Below are 15,803 nucleotides of genomic sequence, written 5' to 3'. Positions count from 1 at the left end.
TATGAAACAGAGATTTGAGGAAACAAAGTAAGTCATTTATGACTTTTTCTGAGAAAGGAAGACCCATATTCTTTCCCATGGGGAGGAAAATTTTTATTGATCTTCAAATTTAAATTAAAATCCCAACGTGGGCTTTCTATAACAGACATGGAGATAAATCAATGTTCCTTAAAAAGCAACACATTCAAACTCAATTTTTTTAACCATGTTTTACAAACTGAATTGATTCCTTAGGACTAACCATCAAGAGGTTTAATTGTTCAAGGAAAATGTGCTGATCATACAGCAGTCTGAACACCAGAAAAATCTAAACATCAAACAAGATTGCACACTGGAAAGACTTTATATTAAACATGACTAAGGTAGTTGAGTTTTGGTGTAGACTGGTGACAGCTGGAGCTTACAAAGAAAGAATACATAATATAGGGGTCTGATCATCTATGTTGCTGATCTGAAGAGATGTTCACTGTCACTGAGGCTGCTAGGATTTGCATTAGTGGTCATTTGATTTCCAGCATGGGTGACTACTCTTGAGTAGTCTCTGGGTTACTTTCTTTACTTTCTCTAGATAAACTAGAGTGTACTTTTAAATGAGATTACGAGAGGGCAAATATGCTTTCCTATTTCAAAGAATAAAACAAATAAGAAAGGTTCGTGGAAACAGCCATGCTGGGAGAGAACTCAAACAGCCTAAGAATCCATGTAATGTCTGCTGTGTGATTCTATTGGTAATTGTTCATGTAAACATATAGAAAGATTACGTCATACATTGATTCTTAGTACATTTCATATCAATGTACATGAAAGTGGCAAATGAAAATATAACTGAAGAAATGGAGAGGCAAATTCTGTTCTGCAAAGCTGTCACTGTTGTCATTTGTTTTCCAGGGGGAAGCATCTCTCGGGGAACACATTCTTCAGGGCTGATTTTACATCTTTATTCCTTAGACTGTAGATAAGTGGATTCAGCGTTGGTGTGACAAGGTTATTCAGGATCTGAATTATGGCACCAAGCAAGGGGCTAGGGTTCCGCTGTAGATAGATGATGATGATTGGCCCATAAACACACAGAATTGCAACAAGATGGGCACTGCAGGTGGAGAATGCTCGTTGCTTGCCCTCTTTGGAATGGATTTTTGATATGGAGATCCCAATGCGAGTGTAGGAGGCAAGGATGAGAGAAAAACAGATAACAGACAAAAGGCCAACATTGGTAAAGCCTACCCTCTGGGCTTGAGAGGTGCCTGCACAGGCTAGAGGTAACACTGCGGGAATATCACAGAAGTAATAGCCCACCTGGTTAGGGCCACAGTAGGGTAACTGAAAGGTGAGGGAGGTGAGGATCGTGGCATGGACACAGCCACCCAGCCAGGTCCCTGTGGCCAAGGCAGAGCACACTCTGTGGTTCATGATGACCGTGTATCGCAAAGGAAAGCAAATGGCAACAAAGCGGTCGCAGGCCATCACCGTGTACAGGAAACACTCTGTGCAGCCCAGGAAATGGTAGAAGAAGAGCTGAGCCACACAGCCCTGGAAGGAGATGTCCTGAGTCTGCCCTGAGAGGTAGCACAGCATCTTGGGAGCAGTTGTTGAAGAGAATCCCAGGTCAAAGATGGAGAGGTTTCCCAAGAAAAAATACATAGGGGTGTGCAGCCTCGGCGAGGAGATGATAGCAGTAAGGATGAGCACGTTTCCCAGGAGGGTACACAGGTATAATGCCGAGAACAAGCACAAAAGCGGCCCCTCGAGGCCCTGTGTCTCAGGGATTCCCAGCAAGATGAATTCAGTCACCCATGTGTGATTTCTCATTGTCGTGGAAGGATCAACTCTTGGGTGTCTGTGAAAAGAAATTCATGGTTACATCTGATGTATTTGTAAATTAACTGTGTTTAGATTGGTGAAATGGAAAAGCAGCAAAAGCCTTGACACAGAGCCTGACAGGATGTAGCCTCCCTGTGGAACTGTGGTGATGCTGCTCGCCCTAGTCTGGCTCTTTCTGCACCCCAGTCTTTGGTGGCAGGCACCTTTCACTCACAGTCTCATCAGACATAGCTCCAGGCAGAGTCTCCTATCTCCATGTTTCATAGGCACTATCAAATAGCACGCATTCCAGAGCTGCTTTGTTACTCTAAAGCGAAAAATATAAAGATTTGTTGTCTTAATATAAGTCACTTCCACATTTCTTCACATTTCTTATTTTTATTTAAGGCAATTTGGTTACACCAACTCTCCAGAATTCATTTATCTTCATGTAGGCCACATAGATGAAAGATACAATGTCCTTCTAACATTATTCCCCCAGGTTAGAGGGTCAACAATGAGAAGTTGGCAACAAATAGGGTCTTAGATGGGGCTAATGGATTGAAAAATGACAAAAACAGGGCCCTTAATCTGCAGTCACCTGAATCTAGTGTACAAGAGTTAAACTTCCTTTTCTATCTCTGAAGTCTGTTTCCTAACAAGATCCAAACAGGGCAAGATCAATTTAAGACAGTACAAAGCACAGGAGTTTGTGTGGAAATGACTCCAAGTTTCATATTTTGAAAAGTTTTGATTATTTTCCAGTTGTTTTATCTTTTCCAACACACTGAGGTCATTACATTGTAGCTCAATCAACGGATTCTGTTGTCTAAGTCCCTGTCATTTTACCTATGAGCTATCTACTTTTCTAGGTATCTATGTAGTATTCATCTATACAGGAATCATCTACCCATCCTTCTGTCATCTGTTATCTGTGTTCTTGGTGATTGTGAGGCAGAGAACTAGAGGGAAGATAACAAGCAAAAGACAAGAGTTGGGCACTTACATGGCAAACAGGGAAAGCAGCTGGTGGTGTTTTCTATTCTTCCCCAGTAGAAGGAAGGAGACACCCCTGCCTAAACCCCCATCAGCTTGCAGCCTGCATGTAGCTACCTTGAATTGTCTTTCCCAGTCACTTTCAGATAGAATTACAAAAATCTAAATGGCTTCAGGTACCTTGCATTAATTTCCTGTCTGTCTCTGGGAATTGTAATATTTCATGAACACAGGAGATTTAAATAATCTTGGTCCTCCTTTGGGTGTAAGTCCCCCAAGTCAGGGAACTTATTGATCAAAGGAGCAATTAACTGCTAGCTGTAATTAGATCTCAAAAGTGAACGAGAGAGAAAGAGAGAGAGAGAGAGAGAGTGTGTGTGTGTGTGTTTGGACAGAAAGAGAAAGACTATTATAATTTTCTTAATAGAATATATTTCAGATGAATAAAAATTCATTTAGCACATATGTCACACATATTTTTGTGTGCCTATGTTTGCTGCTTGTGTATGTGTGTGTGTGGTTTTTATAAATAAACTTTATGTTGTTTCACTGCATTGTGCCAACAGAACTGAGTTACTTCAGGTAGAAGTAATGAGGGTAGCTCAGAAAATTATAGAAACTGATGAGAAACTAGGCCCAGGGCAAGTGGGGATGACCGCGGCTCCAGGAATCTTAGAGTGAGCATTTATGGAGCAGATCAGTATGCTTCAAATCAAATGATTCAGCTTCAGCAGCCTCTGTCTCCATGTGCTTCCCCTGAAGATTCCAGTTTGAGTTCCTTGGCTGAGTCAGAGGCCTACCCCTATGGGTAGGGTACAAGGTGCAGTAGAATGGAGATGGGCGGTTCTCTAATGGGAGGGAGAAGTTTTGTTGCCAAGAGAAACAGAAAAGAAATATGCCGAGAGGCCAAAAACAAGTTTGAGTCTTCACTGAAGTATCTGTCTTGCATTATTTTGTATCTTTTGCAGTATCCATGTTTGATGCTGTGGGTGCTCAATAAATATTGATTGGGGATGGCTGGGATGCTGTATTTCTCACTGAGTGCATTTATTCATTTGTTTATCTATATATAGCATTTATGCCAACAAATACTGAGCCCTAATTATATGTTAGGCATTACTTATTTGCCAAGTGAGACAAATAATAATGATCTATAACACATCTGCAAGAAAAAGAGCATTTTATGATCTTATTTAAACCTCAAAACTCTGACATGGTTTATTTCAGATGAAGACAATCAGTGGTAAAATAAGTTAAAAAATTGCTCAAGATAGAGTCTGGTGTTGGTGTACAGCAGTTAAGCTTCTGCCACCCATGTAGAAGACCTGGATGGAGTTTCAGGATCCTGGCTTTGGCCTGGCCCAGCCTGGATGTTTTCGCCATTTGAACCAGCAGAAGGGAGATCTCTCCCACCATCTCTCTCTAATTCTACCTAATTCTCTCTAATTCTACTCTAATTCTAATTCTGAGTTATTTACTCAGAGGTAGGGAACATTTTTTTCTGCCAAGGGCCATTTGGATATTTGTAACATCATTCATGGTAAAAATGATTAATTTAAAATTGATCCTGCATAGATCTATTGAATTATGAGTCCTGCCTACAGTTTCCTTGGTAGGGCCAGACCAATGATTTTGTGAGCCTTGTACAATCAGCAGGCTGGATGTTTCCCACCCATGATACACAAAACATGCTAGTGAATTAAGGCAAATAGTTAGCTATCAATGAAAATTGTTCTTTTTTTAAAAGATGTGTTTTATTTGAAAGGCAGAGCACTAGAGAAAGGTGGAAACACACACACTCACTAATACTACAGAGTGAATTAAAATGGCTTTTTATACCATCTTCTGTTATTATTTATCACTTTTTGAAGAAAGCATAAAAGAGACTTTTTAATATTTATTCTAGTGTTGCGGAATGCACGCAGACAGAAGAGAGAGAGAGAGAGGAAAGAAAGAGAGAGAGAGAGAGAGAGAGAGAGAGAGAGAGAGAGGGAGAGAGGGAGAATGAGCACTTCCATGTGCTGATTCACTCCCCAGATACCTGTAATAGCCAGAGGTGGGCCAGGCCAGGTACCTAAAATATACACAAAAGCACTTTATAGCCTAGGCTACAATTCAAAGATAATGATGAGAATTTCATTGTGATTCTAAAAAGATGTGGACTGGCTGGGTTCCTTAGGGAGAATTATCATAGTTCAGTCACTGCAATTAGAAGTTAGGACCTTAGCCTTCAGATTATGAGACTGACGCACTGCCTACTGTGCTAAGGAGGCAGGCAGGACCTTAGCCTTACAAACTAGAGCATTAATCCTAATGTTGATGTCACCAGACTTGGGGATAATACTTCACTCTCACCCAAATCAAAACAGCCAACATTCTAGTGTGTTACATGACATTGAAAATTATCTCTGTCATGTCTTCTCAAAATGTGTGTAGTTGTATTATCAATGTATTCTCTCTTTATAGACAGTTCTGTTTGAGAAACCAAACTGTGGTTAAGGAGCTATTTGGTGCACATGGACCAGGGCAGGGTGTGAACTCGCCAGTTAGCAGAGCAGAAAGCACAGGACCCTACCATCAGAACAGCTTTGCCCGGGCAAATGTGGTGCCAGGACAATATTGTGTAGGCAGTGGTGACCGTTTCCTTTCTTGTGACTTGCCAGGGGAATCTTGTAGTCAGACAGACCAGTGCTCCAGTGCATGCATTGCTCACCATTCAGTAGGGCCATGACCTTGGGCAAATTTCTTATATTCTCTGGGCCTCAAATCCTTCTTTGCAACAGGAAATAGAAACTTGCCTCTTAGGAGTCTCATGATAATAAAATTGCACCAGCTTAATAAAAAGCATTGCTCGGGTTTCAGGGGGTGCTTCAGAATTTATCAGAGGCAAGGACAGGATGCAGTCCAAGGTGAGGGAGAGGCCATGTGTCCAGAGGTGGGCAATCCAGACCAATTGTGGGGCAGGATGGTGACACTGCTGCAAGGGTAGGAGCAAAACTTGCCTCCAGCATGCATTTTGCCATATCCCCAAGGCCTTGGGAGGTAGAATTTGTGAGGATTCTTTTGGCCTAAGGTGAAAAGGGGCCACTGAGGATCTGGAGAAATGGTATGGGTGCAGAAGCTGGAAGCTCAGAGGTGAGATGCTGAAAGTGGCTGGGACCTTTGTACTTAAGACAAGCAAGAGAGAAACAGTTCAGCTGTTAGGATTCAAATTCTAAGCCTGTACTTTATAATCTCTTTTTGGAAAGATGGCAAAGGATCGCAAGAAAAGGAGAACAATTGTGGTCTACCTAACTGTGAAAGGGATGATAAACTGCGTTTCATCAGCATTCACAAGAAGACCTCTCTGGTTGTATTTATTATCTTCTCTCTCCTAGTTGGTGCTGTATTTTATTTAACCCTCTTCTCCTGGAATCTCTTTTTCCAAACATTTCTTTCATTCACATTTATGTTATTAAATCTCTCAGCTTTAGTTCCTCATATGTAAAACAACTGAAACTATGTCCATCTCCTAGTTTAGTATTCAGACTAGGCATAACGTGTGTTATGTAGGATGTGATGCCTGATACACAATAAATTGTCCATCAGCAGTAACTTCATTGTTGTTCTTATTTGTGTTTATTTTACTTTCTTTCCTCCACCAGATTCTTAGGGCCTTGAAACACTCTCAACAGCCTGTAGTGGAGAACATCTCTCTGAGCTGGGATCTGCCATCTGGTCTTTCTGGTTAAAGGCTTTCCCCAGAATGGACTGTCATCTTTAGGGGTCAGAGGTTAATTGTATATGCCCAGTTGACTGGAACAATGCTGGTGAGCTTCTCTTCTTGTTCATTTTGCTGTTTATAGCTTCCCTGACAGTTTCATTAAAGCTGGTAGAACTATTTGGATCTCAACAGAAGATTGTATTGGCCAGGTAGAGCCAGCCTACCCTATTCCTCATAATTTTAGGCCTTTGGTTTCCAAAGGTAAGAGATTTCTAGTCATAAATATTAATCTGTGGTTTTAGGGAGCTACCCTGATTCTGACATTTCTCACAACAGTCTCTACTTTCCATCACTTCTGCTTTTCTCTAATTTGTAGCCAGAAGAGGCTACAGGAGAAGTATGCCTCAAGTATAGTCTCCAAGGCAAGGGTTTGGAGGATAAGGTGATGTTTTCTCTACAACCTAAGCTTAATGCCAAGTCAGAATTCAATTTTCCTTTGCTGTCTTCCTTCCTTCCTCCTCCCTCCTCCTTCCCTCCCTCCCTTCCTTCCTTTTTTCCTTACTTCCTTTTTCCTTCCTCCCTCCCTTCCTCCCTCCCTCTGTCCCTCCCTCCCTTCCTCCCTCCCTCTATCCCTTCCTCCCTTCCTCCTCTGCCATCCTTGAAGCTGATTTTCTTCTTTTAATTCTAGCTAAGTTGTTTCCCTACAATCATGTTTCTCTTCTACACCACTCAAATCTTATCTCTCCGCTTATCTTGATTTTTCTATCCTCTGCTAGCCCTAACTTTCAGGAGCTCTGTGTAATACTAAAGTCTCTGGAATCTTTGTCTTGTAGCCTCACCATTTACCTCCTTGCTGCAAAATCCCTGCTCCAGACCAAAGACGTGGGCTTCAGAGAGACTCTAGAAGAAGATAAAAAAGATGTGTTGAACATAAGTCTTGAGTCTGGAGTCATAAGCTCCTACACTGCTTTTGTTGCTATCAACAAGGAACTCAATGAACCAATTCAGGGGCCCCTTGTTTATAGGCACATTCCAAGACCAATTTGTGCCCCCATTCCAAGGCCCTGCACCTGCCTGGGAAACCTGGAAGAAGCTCCTGGCTCCTGGCTTCAGATCAGCTAAGCTCTGACCATTGGGGTCATTTGGGGAGTGAACCAGTAGATAGAAGACCTCTCTCTCTCTCTGGCTCTACCTCTCTCTGTAATTCTGTCTTTCAAATAAATGAAATAAATTTAAAAAAATAGTGTTGCTCATTGACAATGTATCTGGTCACCCAAGAACTCTGATAGACATGTGAAATGAGTTTGTGTTGTTTTCTTGCTTGCTAACAGTGTCTATTTTGCAGTGACTAATATTTACTTTTCATTATTATTTAAATTATACTTTTATAATTCTATTTCTTCTATAGATGGTGAGTCCTTTGCACAGTGAATTTGAAAGTTTCCAGAAAGGATTCACCTCTCTAAGTGCCATTGGTACCCATGATTTGTGGGAGCAGGACAAAAGTTCATTCCAACATTCATGGATAACCTGACAAAAATTATTATTTATTTATCTTTTTAGAAAGAGAGAAAGAGATATATTAGATAGATTATAGATAGATAGACAGATAGATAAAGATACCATCTACTAGTTCACTGAAAATATATCAACAGATACCCAATGGTTTGGACTGGACTGGTTTCCATGAACCCAACCCATGTGGGTGACCTGAAGATGTGGTTGAAACAGCAAGAGAAGCAGAATTAGTAGTGGAATCTGAGGATGTAAGGGCATTCCTGCAATATTTTGATACAATTTTAATGGATGAGGAGTTCTTGCAGATGAGGAAAGAAAGTAGACTATACTCCTGGTGCACAGGCTTTGAACATTGTTGAAATGACAACAAAGGGTTTAGAATGTTACATAACTTTAGTTGATAAATCAATTGTAGGGTTTGAGAGGATTGACTGCAACTTTGAAAAAATTCTATTGCAGATAAAATGCTATTAAGCAGAATCACATGCAAAAGAGAAATATTTCTTAAAAGTAAGATTCAATTTATGAAGCAAACATCAAGTGCTGTCGTCTTTAAAAAAAAAATCCAGATCCACCCTAACCTTCAACAGCCGCTACCTCAGTCAATCAGCAGATACCAGCATAGAAGGAACAACAAAAAGTGAATCTCTGGTTCTGTGATCACTGGAATTTTAGCAGTAAAATATTTTCACTTAGAGATGCCCAATTTTAGTCATAAATGCTTCACACTTAATAGACTATATATTGTGTAACATAATAATTATATGCACTGGGAAACCAGAAAGTTTATGTGAATCGCTTTGTTGTGCTGTTGGCCTTATTAAAGTAGCCTGAAATTGGGAACCAAACTCAAGGTTTCTCCAAGGTATACCAGCATGATTTATCCCAACAATCCCACTAGTAGCTATGTACCCAAAATGAAAGGACATCACTAAGCCAGAGTTGTCTGTACTCCCATATTTACCTTTGTATTATTCAAAATGGTCAAGATGTAGGAGCAACTTAGTGTATGTTAACAGATGAATGAATAAAAAAATGTAGTATACACACAACAGAATATTGCTCAGCCCTAAAAAAGAATGAAATCCTGTCATTTATGGCAACTTGGATAAGCCTGGAGGATATCAAATAAGTGAAATACGCCAGGCACACAAAGGGCAATAACACATATCCTGATTCCCATGGTAAATAACAAAAAACCATGATCTCATAGGGAAAAACAATAGCATGGTGGTTATGAGAGGCTGGCTGGGGAAAGGCTAGAAGGTACAGGGAGAGGTTGGTCAAAAGGTACAAAAATGCAGTTAAATGTGAACAGTATGCTCTTTTGTTCTATAGCACAATGGGGAGAACACAGGAAAAAATAATTTACTATATATTTCAACATATCTAGAAGGAAGTATTTTAATGTTCCTAACTCTAAGAAATTATAAATGTTTGAGGTGATGGATACAGTATTACCCTGCTTTCATCATGATCACAGAATGTGTACATTTACCTATTACACAATCATGATGCATCAATAATGAAATACATGTACCCTCAATCCTGTGCATGTGTGAATTTCATTCTGCCCTCTTCAGATACTCTTCCCTGATTCCTCTACTGGAGGAACTTTTATGCCTCCCTCAATGTCTAAACTGAAAATCCTTTCCTTTGTAGAATGTCCTTATATCTAGCATTCTTAAATTCTTATTTTTCTATGTTTCAGTTTTATGTAATGAAATAAAGCATCATCTCACATCAAAATAAGGTTGACAAAGTGACTTTCAAAAATAATCTTTAACTAGATGCAAGAAAGGGAAGAAATGGAGAAGAATGGATATGCATGAATTAGAACTGTCCAAATCATCATTTGTTAAATGAGTAAATGAAAGCATAATTTCTAAATAATATTTTATAGACAGTTGAAATTTCAGTATGTACATGTTCCAGATGATATTAAACATTTGCTAGGAACAAACTTACACTCTGCTTCAAAAATAATGTAGTTTACATTGACAAAAGTAACAGGAATATATACAGCATGAGTTTGATCTTCACAATTCATTTTATGAAGTTAAAATACATTTTAGAAGTTACTTAAATAATTCACATTTTCTTCAGAGACACAAGGCCAATAAAATAAAGAATTGGCTCACACAACTATGGAGTCTAATAACTCCCCCAGTCTGCAATTTTCACTGAATTGTAAAAATTGACTTTGGTTGATCTTTGAAGCACCAAACCTTATATGTTGAACATAATAAGGATTTGATAAATATTTTACTTTCTCTCGCTTTCTATTTTTTAGGAAAATATTTTCTCTAATAAAAATATAAAAAAATCTATAAAAAGCAATTAGAAAAGGCAATATTCACCTTTCAGGAATTTTCTTTGAAATAAATTCTTCAAGAAAACTGTGGAAGAGAGCAATGTTAATGAACAGTGTTGACAAACCTTTTGGGCTTTCGGTCAGACGCTCTGAGCTACAAGTTGTACCCAGCCATTGGATGTTGTGTGTCCTAAGGCGAGCTCTCTGAATACAGTCTTGTCAGATGCATTATGAAGAGGATAAAAGTGCCTAACCCACAGAGCCACCGTGAAGATTAATGGCATTATCCATGTGAAGAACTTAGTGTGGCACTTAACATATGGCAAGAAATTAATAAATGATCGTGTTCAGAGTCAATATAATAAAGAATTGGCTCACTCTGAGTCAGCAAGCTGGAGAACTGATTGTGTGGGTTCTGTCTGAGTTGAAAGGATTGAGATGCAGGAGAGCCAGTGGTGGAATGAGCCTGAGAGGAGAAGGGAGAACCACGTCCCAGTTCAGCAGTCAGAGTCCCAAAGTTCGCTCCTGCTTGGTCTGTTCCTTTCAGGCCTTTGAATGATGAAGTAAAGGCCACAGGCATTAAAGAGGACAATCTACTTTTTCAGTCTAGATATTTAAAAATTACTCACAAACAAAAAAACAAAACACCTTTACAAATATACCCAGAATAATATTTGATCAAATATATGACATTCAATGTCATAGTCAAGTCTGTACATAATGTTTAACCACCACAACCAATATTGAGTATCATGTATAATAAAGTATTTGATTATGATTTAATTTAATATAAAATACACATTAATTGATGTGCAATGTGTTGGATTAAAGTAAAATTTTAAAAAGTTCTGTTTTCCATTATAGTTATCAGAATTAATTTTCCTTCAATAACTGGTGAACCCTTGAAAATATGTTCCCAAAATAGTAATATATACAGCAATTAGTATTGAAATCACATGGTTTATGCCACCTCAACATATATTTGGGCCATAAGATGGAACTTCATAAACTTCATGGTAAGATAGGGTTAAGAAGTAATGTGCATTTTCCACACTTTCTGAAGTATCCCTGTATTTGTCAATATCATTGGGTGAAAATAGGGCAGAGAAAGAGAATTTGGTCTCAATTGTCCCCAAATTCCAATGAAACATAGAAGCATAAAACAATGCTTTCTTTTCTTTTCTTTTTTTTTTAGATTTTTATTTTATTTATTTGAAAGACAAAGTTACAGAGAGAGATAGAGACAGAGAGAGAGGTCTTCCATCTGCTGGTTCACTCTCCAGATAGCCGCAATGGCCAGAGCTGTGCCGATCCAAAGCCAGGAGCCAGGAGCTTCCTTTGGGTCTCCCACATGGGTGCAGGGGCCCAAGGACTTGGGCCATCCTCTACTGCTATTCCCAGGCCATAGCAGAGAGCCTGATCAGAAGAGGAGCAGCCGGGACCAGAAGTGGCGTCCATATGGGATGCCAGTGCTTCAGGCCAGGGCTTTAACCCACTGAGCCACAGTGCTGGCCCCAAAACAATGCTTTCTATTCCTGGCTAAAAATGAAACTGTTCCCTCTTATATGCGAAAGCTAAACGAAAATTTAGAATGAATGTATAATTGTGATTACTAAGATTGGGAATGCTATGGGAGGAGAGAAGGAGTTTGGGTAATGGGTAGCAAAATTCAGTTAATAGAAAGAATATGTTCTAGTGACCCATATCACAGTTGGGAGACTATAATTCACAATAAACTCTTAAAAATTTCATGAAGAATTAGAAAGGAGGAACTCAAAATCTCAAAATATAAAGAAGTGATAAGGAGATGGAAATGCCAACTACCATATTTTGATTAGCACATGTTGGATAACTGTTTTGAAATATCACCGTGTACCCCACAAATGTGCTATTATTATGGCAATAAACATGTGGAAAATTATTTTGTATATAAAATAACAAATTAAAATTTAAGAAGACAATGCTTCCATTTGTAACTACTACCAGAAATTGAGAGTTTTTTTAAATTTAAGAGAAGTGAAAATATGACTAAATGTTATGTAAAATAGAACTTAGAATAGATGAGCAAGTTGATAGACTTATTAAAATTATAACAATAGATGGAAAAGACTAAAGTAAAACTACCATCAGGAAGTGTCTGAGATAAAAAGAAAACAGAAAGCTTTATTGTGATTAGCTATGACTTACGGAACATTTGACGTGAGCTAAGCACTGTGCTTAGTGTTTCATTTTCATATTTCAGTTACTGTGCACAATGACCTTCTTAGACAGTACTGATTATTCTTGTCTGTTTTACACTGTACAGAACTGACACTGAGAGAGAATAAGTTGCTCAGAATCACTGCATGTTCCTTGTAGCATCTGGCCCTACATTGTCTGGGAGCTCTATTCTGAGGCCTCTCCTATACAATGTATGCTGCATAATACTGATAATGGTATGCGTGTTCTATGGTCATTTCTAGTGACATCATTCATTGAAATGCAGACAACTTTTCTTGTTCTTTTCATTAGGAAACAGAAAGCTCCTGATGAGTAGCACGTTTGCCAAAGCTTTTCCATTTGCATCAAGCTAGACTCATTGAAAAGAGAACGTTTTGGGTTAATTAATCTCAAAGGTATTTATTCCTATGTTATACTTGTCATGCTCATTATGAATGACTTTTTTGTTCTCTAATTTTGGCCCCCATGTGTGAGCTGTGTCAAGGGACAAACTGGATTAGTAAGACTGGAGATTAGTTTAGGAAATGCAAGAAAATTTGTTGGAGTGTTTATACCTTGGATTCTCTCTGGGATAGTATTCTGAGGAGGAACCAACCCTAAGTGTATCACATACATGCTAACATTCAACCTCCTTTTCACACACGTCCATGGAAAATCATTCAGATCTACTTAATCCAATATTTCAAAAATGAAGCCAATTCTTGCAAAATCATTATGTGAAGAAGAAAATTAAAGCTTTCTATAACATTACCTCTTTGTGGAAATTAGTGATAATACCACTTAGCAATCATCAAATGTCCATACAACCCAAAACTATTTACAAATTCCATGCAATCCCAATCAAAATGCCAATGACATTCTTCCCAGATCTAGAAAAAATTATGCTAAAATTCATATGGAAAACACAAGAAGAGACCCCCAAATAGCTAAAGCAATCTTAAACAGCAAAAACAAAGCCAGGGGCTTGGCACTGTGCCACAGTGGGTAAAGACGCAGCCTGCGGTGCCTGCATCCCATATGGCACCGGTTTGAGTCCTGGCTGCTCCACTTCCAATCCAGCTATCTGTTATGGCCTGTGAAAGCAGTGGAAGATGGTCCAAGTCCTTGGGCCCCTGAGCCTGTGTGGGAGACCTGGAAGAAGCTCCTGGATCCTGGATTCTGATTGGCACATTTCCGGCCATTGCGGCCATCTGGGGATTGAACCAGCGTATGGAAGACCTCTCTCTCTCTCTCTCTCTCTCTCTCTCTCTCTTTCTCTGCCTCTGAGTTTCTGTAACTCTGCCTTTTGAATAAATAAATAATCTTTTAAAAAAAAGCTAGAGGCATCACAATACAAGATTTCAAGACACATTACAGGGTAGTTATAATCAAAACAATCCAGGACTGGCACAAAAATAGACATGTAGACCAATGGAACAGATAAAAAACCTCAGTAATTAATCCACACATCTACAATCAACTTGTCTTTGACAAAGAAACTAAAATTAATCACTGCTGAAAGGACAGTCTCTTTAGCCAATGGTTTTGGGAGAATTGGATCTCCATGTGCACAAGTATGAAACAAAAGCTTACACATTACACAAAAATCAGCTCAAAATTGATAAAAAATCTAAATCTACAACCTGATACCATCAAATTACTAGAGGAAAACATTAGGGGAACTCTGCAAGACATTAGCATAGGCAAAGACTTCTTGGAAAGGACCCCAGAAGCATAAGCAATCAAAGCAACAATACATAAATGTGGTTACATAAAGCTAAGAAGCTTGTATACTGCAATGGCGACACCCAACAAAGTCCAGAGGCAACCAACAGAATGGGAGAAAATAATTTCAAACTATGAGATTTGATTATTGTTTACAGCCCTTGTCTATATTCTTGAGGAACAGTGGTTTTTTCCTACTTATTACTTGTTGAATTTTTCATTTAGTAGAGGGTTAAGATTATGATTACAAAACACACTGAATGTATGCCATTGTAAAAATTAAAAGAAAAAATAAGAAAGGAAGGTGTGTGGGAGTCTGGGAAGGAGAGAGAGTATGGGGGGAAGTATGACTATGCTCCTAAATCTGTATTCATGATATACATAAAATTTCTTCACTTTATATAAAGAAATTAAAAAAATTAAGTAGACTTGACTGGAATTGCCTGGAGAGAGCAATGGAAATGTGGACTTTTAAAAAAATGTCAAAGTGGTTATACATTCTGTTGTGGCTTCTTTTCATTTCAAAGAAGCATCAGTGGAGTCACTCATCTTTCAGAGTTCAGAAGCGGCTTTGCCCCAAAACACGGTGAATAGCAGAATTAAAGCCTGGAAACTAAAATGAGTTGCAAGGCCACAGAGGGCATTTGAATATAAAAGTGAATTTCAAGAGGGAATTCAGAGGTCTCAATTTATCTGCCTTGACAGTTCTCTTTGTTTAAATTAATCAAATACTTGTTGATTCCTTCCATCACTACAAGCTGTTAAGACATGTCATACCCCCAACTCAGACTTCTCCCCACATTCTGAAACCCCAAAGTTTTACATTCTTAGGCATTTTATGGCATTTTAAGGCATATTTAATTACCTTAAATATATACAAAGACGCACACACATGTGCACAATAATTTTAACATACACTCATCAAATGGAATCCATAGTTTTTATTTATTATATTTTATTTATTTTACTTACCATAAAAATCTTTTAGAGTCTGCAGTAAATGAACCATCTCTATCAAAATAGAGAGATAACTGTGTATGTCCTTTTAAATATAACTGATGGAGATGAAGAGTATACTAAATAAACATCGTATAAAGCAATCACTTCATTTTATATATGATGAAACACAGGACACAGAGAGTCCAGAAAAAATAACACAGAATAACGCTGGACAGGCGAGAACAGAGTGAGGTACTCTGCCATCAGGGTTACCACACTTACATGGATGGATTCGAGTCTACTACAGGGTTTAAATTGTCTATTGATCTTGTCTGCTTCAGAATAAGGTTCATAATTGACTTTGTGGTTGTTTTATCTACCGCATAGATTCCAAATTCCATAGAATAGGTACTACATGCATCATATATCTTCTACTACTAATGTAGTTTTATTTCCCCTTCAATGGTTCAGCACAGGAGCTTGTGCACAGCAGGAAGTCTACATCTGTAATGCTGACTTGGCTATCTCCTTGTAATACCCTTGTATAACTGAGCATTTGTCTTCTGCCAATTTCATTATTAATAGAGCTATACTTCATCAGTAGGAAGC

At 38.6% G+C, this 15,803-nt stretch overlaps 1 protein-coding gene across 1 annotated transcript; it reads right to left on the bottom strand.

The window, feature by feature from the left end:
- Positions 1-873: 873 nt before the first annotated feature.
- On the bottom strand, positions 874-1,809 carry LOC133764746 (putative olfactory receptor 10D4). Its single transcript, XM_062198432.1, has one exon. The coding sequence runs from the start codon at positions 1,807-1,809 to the stop codon at positions 874-876; it is 936 nt and encodes a 311-aa protein (XP_062054416.1).
- Between the last annotated feature and the right edge of the window lie 13,994 nt (positions 1,810-15,803).

Source organism: Lepus europaeus, chromosome 7 (assembly GCF_033115175.1).
Source record: "Lepus europaeus isolate LE1 chromosome 7, mLepTim1.pri, whole genome shotgun sequence".
In the NCBI taxonomy this organism is placed as follows: domain Eukaryota; kingdom Metazoa; phylum Chordata; class Mammalia; order Lagomorpha; family Leporidae; genus Lepus; species Lepus europaeus.
The sequence above is the reverse complement of the archived record's forward strand: the minus strand, read 5'-3'. Positions and strand labels throughout refer to the sequence as shown.

What these genes read in the sequence shown, in the direction of transcription:
- LOC133764746 (XM_062198432.1), bottom strand. Translation starts at nt 1,809, where the DNA reads ATGAGAAATCACACATGGGTGACTGAATTCATCTTGCTGGGAATCCCT.